Here is an 11,309-nt window from a genome sequence, read left to right as displayed (position 1 = left end):
GGGGTTTAAAAGCAACTAACATCTACAGAATAAATGCCGGGTCACGCGGTACACACGGTGCTACTATTTGTTTGGGGTTATAAATGAAGATAATTATGCATACAGATATAGACCTGGCCAGGTTAAATGCCTATCCCTTCTCTATAAAAGGGAGCGATAAAACTGTGAGTTCTATATGAATCATTACTTCTAGGGGAAGACTTGTGAAATGTTGAGGTGAATGGATCGGATGTCCCGAGTGACTGACCTGACTGATCTGTGTCAGTGGGCCAAATCCTCATCTCTCTGTCTGGGTCGGCCCTTCACCACCCCGGGGGCGGGCAGCGGGAAGTCAGGGGAGCGGTCCTCAGTGGAATGTGCCTATTCGTTGGTGATCTTAAGACGGTCGTTTACTCAGACTAGTTATATTACGAAGTTTACATCATGTTTTGTTTTAACATGGCCATGTGTGCTTTTATTTTGTGACATTTTGACAGTGACATGTTCTTCTTTCTATGAATATAGAAAATGTGAGATTTGGTCATCTGATATATTGTCGTTTTGAAGAAAGCAATATACTATCTATGTCTTAAGAAGCGTTTTATTACATATATGACGTCGACGGCAGAGAATAACTAGTCTCGATTGTCCTCCGAAACAGATCCATCTGGCGCAAAGGCAAACAGTGTTAGTGAAACTTATGTGAATTGATGGCTGAAAAAGCAGGTGTTCGCGAAGAGGGTAAGGGTGACCTGCTCTACAAGACAAGCAGCGGAATTACAATGTTTTGATTTTTAGTCCAGTGTAAATATGTCGCATGCAGCACGCTGTTGTTAACATCGGAATAATGAAAGCAGCTAGAAGACGTCATAGCAAAAACACGCGCACTATTGATGGATCCGGAAAACGCTTACCACATGACCAACTCATGAATATACCAACTACTAACATTCGGCCCAGGTCTGGCTTACTCAACCCCGTTGGGCCAATCTGATTCCAGCACAACATTCATCTCCTTCACGCTTGCCCCACTCCCATCGCTGGTATTTCACCCCACATTCTCCGTCACTCTTGCAAGACTCATGCGGGGATTAACTTTGTTATGAAAGTGGTAAAACCAACTGAGCGGTTCACTGGACTGGCGACCCGAAACCCTGGGATGTTGGTCGCTCGGCGTTTGAAGGAACGCGCCTTTCTGCGAGATAGCTTGTTTCGTGAGTTACAAATGGCATCTGGTCATCTGGTCATCTGGTCATACTTCTTACGATCGCCATGATCATCATAACCATCCAAGTACCCACCGTTGTCGTCATCATCATCTGCATCGCCACTACTTTGTTTGTTTGTTTGTTTGTTTAACGCCGCACTCAGAAATATTCAAGCTCTATGACGGCGGTCTGTAAATAATCGAGTCTGGACCAGGCAATTCAGTGATCATCATCATGAGCATCGATCCACGCAATTGGGATACCATGACACACTTCAACCAAGTCATCGATCCTGACCACCTGATCCCGTTATTCGCCTCTTACCACAAGCACAATCGCCTTTTAGGGCAGGCATGGGTGGCTGGAGACCTATTCTACCCCGGATCTTCAAGGGTCTCGTCTCAACTACAGGCAACAACAAAGGGTACATGCTCGACTGCAGTCACACTGATCTACTTGTCAAGTGGTTGACTGGCACGTGTCGATAGCATGGCAGACCTAAATATTCTCAAGATATGTGACCTGATTTTGATAATAAAGATAAGCGATATGTCCCAAATATAGTAGTGAGGAATGTTGTCATATTTGGCTGAATTAAATAAAGCATCGGTTTTACGAGTTTACAATACAAAAATACACAATATGCATCAGTAAGTTAAATATTTTTTATTCAACAAATATTTATCAAGTAGGAAGATTTTGTCAGTACAATTGGGACAAACTGCACCAACCGCGCTTGAGAAGCAACAGCGCCATAAAAGACTTGAGACTCGAGTTAATCTGATTTTGATTTATGAATGATTCGGACTTTCAACATCTTTAATTTGTTTATCGATTTCATTGTGTAATCACTGGTCTTACATAATTACGATCATATAAGGTTTCAACATTTTTTTTAAATGCATGTGAAATTCAGAATAATATTTATGATAAAATATTTTTGAACTATGAAACACCCATCCCGATCCCCTAAGCATGTTTTCATCACTCCACTGCTGCGACTGATAAGAATCGATTCGTCCGCACTTCTTTAAAATCCATATGCCTTTCCCCAATTCGTGTGAAACAACTTATCTCGCACCTAATGCCCCCACCTACCTGTTGCACCGTGGGAACTATTACCACACAGCGCCATCTGTACCGCTCCCCCATCTTGGTATATGTCTAAGTATCGAGACCCATCAATTGATTCCCGTTCCCACCCGGTGATTCGACCCTTCTCTCCCACCGACAGACCCCACCCTGCCGACTTGTCGCCGATACACACCAACCCCTTCTCCCTTCACCGACCATCCCGCCACAGCTGACGCTCGCGCGTGGGAATCCGTGTTCCTCGTGCTTCTATAGACAAGCATGTTCATTGCACCGGCGCACCTGCAACATTCCGTGTAAATAGCCATCACGAAATGTACATTTCATGTATCATGTGACCATTAGTGTTATAAAGTACTTCCACAATAACACCTATATTGCAATCTGTGTTGTCTATTTCAAGGACATATGCTTTGGAACAGATTGACAGGGATATATCACGTGGCATTTATTCATGCCATTTTCATTCATTTCATTCATAATTATAAATTGTACCGTTGAAATATTGTCAAGTAAATAGTATATCATTACGAACAGCAAATCTATAATTAGCATGTGTGTTTAAACACTAAAGAACAAAACAAGTCATGTCATTTCGGTTAATTCCCAGAGACAATTATATTTCACTTATTGATTCAATTACATGAATTATACATGTGCAACAGCTGTCAGGTATAGTTCATCTTCGTGATGTATTTATTATAAAAGACTCCCACACAAACACCTGTTACGCCATTTTGGCTGATGTCAGCAGTATCTGTACACTGGCGTGGGTAATGCACGTACACGACTGCAATTAAGTGTGGCAGAGGGCAAAAGTGCTTAGTTCGCAATAATGGTTTTTCATGTAAAAAGTAACTGCCTGGGGATAGTAATTATTACGTTGTTGTTGTTGTTGTTGTTGTTTATGTTGTTGTTAAACATAACATTATTTCTTTTTACCAAATACGCATAATATATTCAATGAATATAGCCATGGGTTTTTTTGGGTTGTTTTTTTCGAGGGGGGGAGGGGGGGGACTGATAGTCTTGCTTAAAAAGCTGAGTTAAACACGACATGCAGGATAAGAAGCTGCTGAGGCGGAAAGGCAGAGCAGGGCGGCGGAAAGGCAGAGCAGGGCGGCGGAAAGGCAGAGCAGGGCGACGGAAAGGCAGAGCAGGGCGACGGAAAGGCAGAGCAGGGCGGCGGAAAGGCAGAGCAGGGCGGCGGAAAGGCAGAGCAGGGCGACGGAAAGGCAGAGCAGGGCGACGGAAAGGCAGAGCAGGGCGGCGGAAAGGCAGAGCAGGGCGACGGAAAGGCAGAGCAGGGCGGCGGAAAGGCAGAGCAGGGCGACGGAAAGGCAGAGCAGGGCGGTGAATGCAAGAATAATGAGTGAGTGAGTCTGGTTTAACGCTGCTTTTAACAGTATTCCAGGCGTATCACGTGGGACGAAAGCCTGGATTAATGCAGGTCTTAGACGTTTACCACTTTGGTGAAACCCACGGGTATGGTGCTGACATAATCAAAAACATAATCAGAAACGAAATCGGAACGAACCGGGATTCGAACCCGCGATCATAGGATGCTGGCGTGTCAAAGGGGCGCAACTCTGCACGGCGAATTTCTGCGCCATAGACGACTGGGCCACCCATGCCCCTGAATACAAGAATAGTTCTTATGAAGAAAACGTTTTGTTATTGCGTTGATCAAATCTCCATATAGGCAATCAAATTACAGTAACACTGTGTTGTTGTTTAACACCGTAGTGATTTATGTTCCAGCATGGAGTCTGATCCAGGACAACCAGGGACTGAAAGAATAAACAACGTTTTGCCGCCGGCTTCTCAAACAATCAGTTGATTTCTATTCTGAATGGTTCACCATTGTAAAGAATATCAGATATATGTACTTAAGTAAAATGCTGAATAAACTGCAGGGCAAAACAAAGTGTACACTTGGAAATTGGATTGGACCAAAACATTACAAACGTAATGTTAACGTTAGAAGGATGAAAGCAGGCGTCAAAACAACACAACTATGATACCCGTATCACATAAATTGCATCACCTTCAAAATAACCATTTATTCTTTGTTTCATTTTAGCCACCATGAAACATCGGCAGTTTACTTACATGCTCTATATACAATCCTTCCTTCAGCTTCTAAAAAACGCATACGTGGGGGGATTACACCACCCATCCCCATCCCCATCCCCATCCCCCTCCCGCAACATCTGTGGCTTAATTTGCCTTTTCTATCGCCAACACTATCCCGGAATTTAAACTGCGCACATGACAGAAGGTTAAATTTTTTATAGAGATCAGGGTCCAGTACAGTAAACTATGGTTATAACGAACACGCTAATAACGAACTGACCGATATAACGAACTTATATTTTAGTCCCGGCCATTTGTTGTACATATGCTGTATATAGGCTTATAACGAACTACGGTTATAACGAACTAAAATTAGAAGTCCCTTTGAGTTCGTTATAACCGTAGTTTACTGTATTTATATGTATTAATTCATGGCCGTTGTCGAACAGGATAACACACTAAACTATTAACGTTGGAAAAACAAACAAGTTCTATAAAAAAGCAAGAATTCCGATTAACCATATTTATACAAATTGTTTATATGAAACCATGACACGATTTAACAACCGTCATTGTGCATGAATGCAGATAATATAGTAAATAACATGATTGAATTGAAATGTACGCAGAAAACGTTGAAAAGTGGGACAGTCGTGATACATTCCTTACATTCTTGCCTTGCACGGACCCGACACGCCTTGTATTGAAACTGACAACACACATCGGGCCATGACAGGTCACGTGACATCGTCCGCCGAGTACAAAAGACCAACGTGGATTGTTCATCTGTGGGCAAATAATCTGTTCATACACCACACCATATATGTTCATATTGGGTGTTTTCAATAGTTCACCCATATATGTTTGGTTGTTTCACCCATTTTCGTTATATTGAGGAGGGTGTTTATGCACAGAGATACGTCTTTAAACGGAGGGTCTGGGGCCCTTTGTTTGTCTTTGCTGTTTTCGGTGAGACTATGTTTGATTTTGGTGTAGGTAAACCGTTGCTGCCACATGTATACATCCTGCAGACATGTCGACGTGGGTGTATTTCTACCACAGCATTATACAACGCAGACACCCACAGCAATGGCCACTTAGCTCTATTGACGTCAAACCTCGCTTAAAATATACAAGGTTTTCACGATAACCTACTTCTACCAAAAGTGAATTGCTCGAGTGACCCGCCCTTCGAAACTTTTGACTAAATATAGGCGATGCACAGCCAGATGTAGCTAGCACTCCTTCCAAGACGTACTACTTCACATGTATTTCCGGTAGGAATCTTCAGAAATCATTTTTAACGTATATAAAATCGAACAACTTAACATAATAAAATGAGCATCTTCATATGTAGCTATATCTATCAATGTATAGAATTGTTCAACTGAAGTATTATATCAAAATATGATTTTCTTCCAATATCTTTTTCTTCTTAGGCACCTCTTGTGTCTATTTCAAGTGATGCTGCTATAGTCTAATTAGCATTTGCGTGTTTGTGCTGAGATTCGGTTTTGCAAATATCATCTTTCTGTTTCCGAAACCAAGCAGTCCAGTCAATCTTCAGGTTGGAACATATTGATTGCATACTATACCCATTTATACGATACATAGGTAAGTGTATTTGTATGTTTTATTGACATATTTGAGATTTCATAAATAACCAACCTGTCTTCCCACCAAAAGGTTGGTTGGTTACTTGTTTTACGCCGCACTCAGCAATATTCTAACTATATGACGGCGGTCTGTAAATAATCGAGTCTGGACCAGACAATCCAGTGATTGACATCATGAGCATCGATCCACGCAATCGGGATACGGGTATCATAGAAGTGTTTTGGATCTAAATTTGAGTGTTTCGGCGACTGTTTTCAACCTAGTAACGTTTTGACAACATTTGTAATTTTTGTTCAAATCCATTTTTTAAGTGTGCTCTTTCCTTTGGCCGGGCTTTTAGTAGCTATCAGAGTATCTGTGTGTTAAATATGTTGTAGATGTGATGATAGCTACATAACTATGTACGACCAAAGCAACGAATGCCGTGCAATTAGAAATATTGCTATTGACGTCATGTTGTACGGGGATTACATGTAGATATTTACACACGGCAGTTGTGTCTCTCTTGCAGGTCCCAGGCATATACATCTAGTTGATAAAACAATCACCCCAGTTCCATTACAACCCCCTCCTCAGTTCCACTACAACCCCCTCCTCAGTTCCATTACAACCCCCTCCTCAGTTCCATAACAACCCCCTCCTCAGTTCCATAACAACCCCCTCATCGTTCCATTACAACCCCCTCCTCAGTTCCATTACAACCCCCTCCTCAGTTCCACTACAACCCCCTCCTCAGTTCCATTACAACCCCCTCCTCAGTTCCACTACAACCCCCTCCTCAGTTCCATTACAACCCCCTCCTCAGTTCCATTACAACCCCCTCCTCAGTTCCATTACAACCCCCTCCTCAGTTCCATTACAACCCCCTCCTCGGTTCCACTACAACCACCTCCTCAGTTCCATTACAACCCCCTCCTCAGTTCCACTACAACCCCCTCCTCAGTTCCATTACAACCCCCTCCTCAGTTCCACTACAACCACCTCCTCAGTTCAATTACAACCCCCTCCTCAGTTCCATTACAACCCCCTCCTCAGTTCCACTACAACCACCTCCTCAGTTCAATTACAACCCCCTCCTCAGTTCCATTACAACCCCCTCCTCAGTTCCATTACAACCCCCTCCTCAGTTCCACTACAACCCCCTCCTCAGTTCCACTACAACCCCCTCCTCAGTTCCATTACAACCACCTCCTCAGTTCCATTACAACCCCCTCCTCGGTTCCACTACAACCCCCTCCGCAGTTCCACTACAACCCCCTCCTCAGTTCCACTACAACCCCCTCCTCAGTTCCATTACAACCCCCTCCTCAGTTCCATTACAACCCCCTCCTCGGTTCCATTACAACCCCCACCTCAGTTCTGCCACAACCCCCTCCTCAGTTCCACTACAACCCCCTCCTCAGTTCCATTACAACCCCCTCCTCAGTTCCATAACAACCCCCTCCTCAGTTCCACTACAACCCCCTCCTCAGTTCCATAACAACCCCCTCCTCAGTTCCACTACAACCCCCTCCTCAGTTCCACTACAACCCCCTCCTCAGTTCCATTACAACCACCTCCTCAGTTCCATTACAACCCCCTCCGCAGTTCCACTACAACCCCCTCCTCAGTTCCATTACAACCCCCTCCTCAGTTCCACTACAACCCCCTCCTCAGTTCCAGCAACCTCTTCTCATCCCCTTTTTAGCTCTCTGAAATTTAGAGACAGGGGTGTTGCTTTAGAATTGTGATTATTAAACCTTCAGTGTAACTTTATTTCTGGACTATATGTTAGCTTGGTAGCATTTGTACTTTACAGAAAAGTACTTTGAGAATTAAGTGCATGGGAAATTATCGTGACTTAATTTGTCAATGAACACATTTGCTTTGATATATTTCTGTCTACTTCTCCCAAAGTATTTGTGCCGATCACAAATTGACATTTCGTGATAGGTGTATATTTCCCAGCAGTGGGTGTGTATATACAAGGACATGCGCACGTACACTCGAGGCACACACCCGCGACCTGTAGACACGCTGGTTCGAGCAAGTGTTTGTCTAACAGTTGGGCGTGTACATAGCGCATACTTAGATGTAAGCTGCTAAATATAGGGCTGAACTCAACCTGAGATGGAACGCAGCGCTTATCCTGCAGTGAAATACGTGCTACTTGACGCGGCGATGAGATGGCCACACTGCTGGTGGTTACATCATTACAGGAGCTGCAACCTGACATTGACACCGACAACAATGACATTGACGATAGGGCTCTCAGACACGGCCAGCGCAGGTAGATAGGTGAAGAAAGCATACTGCTGTTTGACTTGCATCCGCTGTTCTGGGCACGTGGCAACATGTATTTGATAGTGCACGAGCGAGATAAGTGAACTCGATTGTATTGAGTTGTCTATGCAAAATATAAATGGCATTCAAGGAAGATATATTATGGGTCGATGTCCATATACATACACGTGGATCTTTGGATCCACATGCATACAAGCGGACATATGGACACACACAGACACGGACATGTGGACAGACACGGACATGAGGACACACACAGACACGGACATATGGACACACACAGACACGAACATATGGACACACACAGACACGGGCATGTGGACACACACAGACACGGACATGTGGACACACACAGACACGGACATGTGGACACACACAGACACGGACATATGGACACACACAGACACGGGCATGTGGACACACACAGACACGGACATGTGGACACACACAGACACGGACATGTGGACACACACAGGCACGGACATATGGACACACACAGACACGAACATATGGACACACACAGACACGGACATATGGACACACACAGACACGGGCATGTGGACACACACAGACACGGGCATGTGGACACACACAAACACGAACATATGGACACACACAGACACGGACATGTGGACACACACAGACACGGACATGTGGACACACACAGACACGGACATGTGGACACACACAGACACGGGCATGTGGACACACACAGACACGGGCATGTGGACACACACAGACACGGGCATGTGGACACACACAGACACGAACATATGGACACACACAGACACGGGCATGTGGACACACACAGACACGAACATATGGACACACACAGACACGGACATGTGGACACACACAGACACGGGCATGTGGACACACACAGACACGAACATATGGACACACACAGACACGAACATATGGACACACACAGACACGGGCATGTGGACACACACAGACACGGGCATGTGGACACACACAGACACGGGCATGTGGACACACAGACACGGATATATGGACACACACAGACCCGGATATATGGACACACACAGGCACGGACATGTGGACACACACAGACACGGATATATGGACACACACAGACACGGATATATGGACACACACAGACACGGATATATGGACACACACAGACACGGGCATATAGACAAATGTAGACATAGAGAGAGACAGAGAGAGAGAGAGAGAGGGGGTGGGGGGTGGGTGGGAGGGAGAGGGATTAGAGTGTATGTCGACAACAGTGAGATGTATACTTATTGTTGTTGGCGGACAAAAATTACGTCATTCCCTTTCAACAACACGACATATGATATCATCAGTTTCTCTGTACACGGCATGTGTTATATACAAGTTTATATAAATAGAAATCACGTTGTTATCCTATAACTTATAAACATCATTAACACGAAGCTGAGACCGTAAACAGATGACACAATGAGTGATCGGTGATACAGTCGGTAGCTGCCGATATGTTGATTGTTGAAGGAGCGGCGACATACAGGCATGTAAATTTCAGCCGGAGTGGCGTTAATTGCTGGTACATTACACAGACGGACAGAACCTAAACCCACGTACATAAGGGAATAAAAAGTATTTACATCCGCGGATGACTGACAGACCGTTGGGTGTTTTCTTTGTTGTTTGTTTGTTGTTTAACACAGCAGTGAAAAGAGTCCAGTTATATGACAGCGGTCTGTAAATAATCGAGTCTGGACCAGACAATCCGGTGATTAATAGTGTCAACAACGTCCCTCGCCGTCGGATCGGACGACACACAATCAAGTCACCAACGAGCCGCTGCCGGTGGGGTTTTAGTTATTCTTAGCTACTCAACAACTAACCACACGTTAGACACCCTGCTCTCATATACATGGATACTAAATGATTTATTAGACTGATATACCCGCGAAGATCCGGGGTAGAATAGGTCTTCAGCAACCCATGCTTGCCATAAAAGGCGACTGTGCTTGTAAGAGGCGACTAACGGGATCGGGTGGTCAGGCTCGCTGACTTGGTTGATGCATGTCATCTATCCCAATTGCGTAGATCGATGCTCATGATGTCAATCACTAGATTGTCTTGTCCTGACTCGAATATTTACGGACCGGCGTCATGTATCTGGAAAATGTCTGAGTGTGGCGTTATACATGAAACAATTATATTGACTTATAGTGGTTGTTTAGTATACAGCCTTTGAATACGCGGCAAGAATGTTTTTAGTTATTCGGGAAACAAATAACTAAAAACGAACCCGCTGCTGACTGATGCTGTCGGATCCTGATGGGGTTGTTTAGTTACTGACGATAGCATTACATGGGCGTATCATAGAATTCACTCACACACCCACGATTAAGGTGGACTGCTGATATAGCCATGTCATGCTATCAGGGTATAAATAGTAATGATAATTATGAACACATATGTTATGCCAAGTATGTGCTATTATCTTATCAGTATAATTATATCATTCCGCTTGGTCAGCAATCGATGTTTGTGATGATATTCTGTCTTAGACCCTTAAGAATAAATTAAGATTCGAATTCAACTCAAGTCTAGAATAACTTGGCAAGTCTAGATTGCCTCAGTTCTATTCAGCATAACCTATGTGCTCCTTTTGGATTGGATTTTATATTTTGTGTGTATGTATATTTTATATAGTAAATTATACAGTTCATGTTTGGACTTTTGTATTCTCTCTCTCTCTCTCTCTCTCTCTCTCTCTCTCTCTCTCTCTCTCTCTCTCTCGTCAGGTGTCTGAAAGAGGGAGTGTCGCAACCCCCATCTGAATACTTCATGTTGGTATTTATTTATCAAATGTTGCAATCTGAATTTTTATTTAAATTAATGCCGATACCATTGTACATTATTCGCCACAAACAAGACAACCATTAACCGCAATCTTTCATTTAGGTTAAACTGTCCAAACAAACTATTTGCGTTTTATTCACTGAAGTAGGTGGAGCAGAATCGGACATTGTACTCGCGTGACCCCATTCTAAATCCTACATCCCTCGATCACGGTCACTCTCGCTGAATTAACAG

The 11,309-nt window shown here is 43.9% G+C and overlaps 2 protein-coding genes across 2 annotated transcripts; both read left to right on the top strand.

The window, feature by feature from the left end:
- Positions 1-229: 229 nt before the first annotated feature.
- On the top strand, positions 230-4,176 carry LOC124148943 (eukaryotic translation initiation factor 3 subunit A-like). The gene is made up of 3 exons (XM_046520236.2): positions 230-370; positions 3,368-3,651; positions 4,041-4,176. Exons 1-3 carry the CDS (start codon positions 230-232, stop codon positions 4,117-4,119), a joined length of 504 nt encoding a protein of 167 aa, XP_046376192.2. The 3' UTR covers positions 4,120-4,176.
- A 1,156-nt stretch (positions 4,177-5,332) lies between these two features.
- Positions 5,333-7,702, top strand: LOC124148944 (extensin-1-like). The gene is made up of 2 exons (XM_048389283.1): positions 5,333-5,351; positions 6,663-7,702. Exons 1-2 carry the CDS (start codon positions 5,333-5,335, stop codon positions 7,700-7,702), a joined length of 1,059 nt encoding a protein of 352 aa, XP_048245240.1.
- The last annotated feature ends 3,607 nt before the right edge of the window (positions 7,703-11,309 follow it).

The sequence above is a fragment of the Haliotis rufescens genome, unplaced genomic scaffold (assembly GCF_023055435.1).
Source record: "Haliotis rufescens isolate VD_foot unplaced genomic scaffold, xgHalRufe1.0.p SCAF_8, whole genome shotgun sequence".
Classification (NCBI taxonomy): Eukaryota; Metazoa; Mollusca; class Gastropoda; order Lepetellida; family Haliotidae; genus Haliotis; species Haliotis rufescens.
This window is presented reverse-complemented; position numbering and strand designations above follow the sequence as displayed.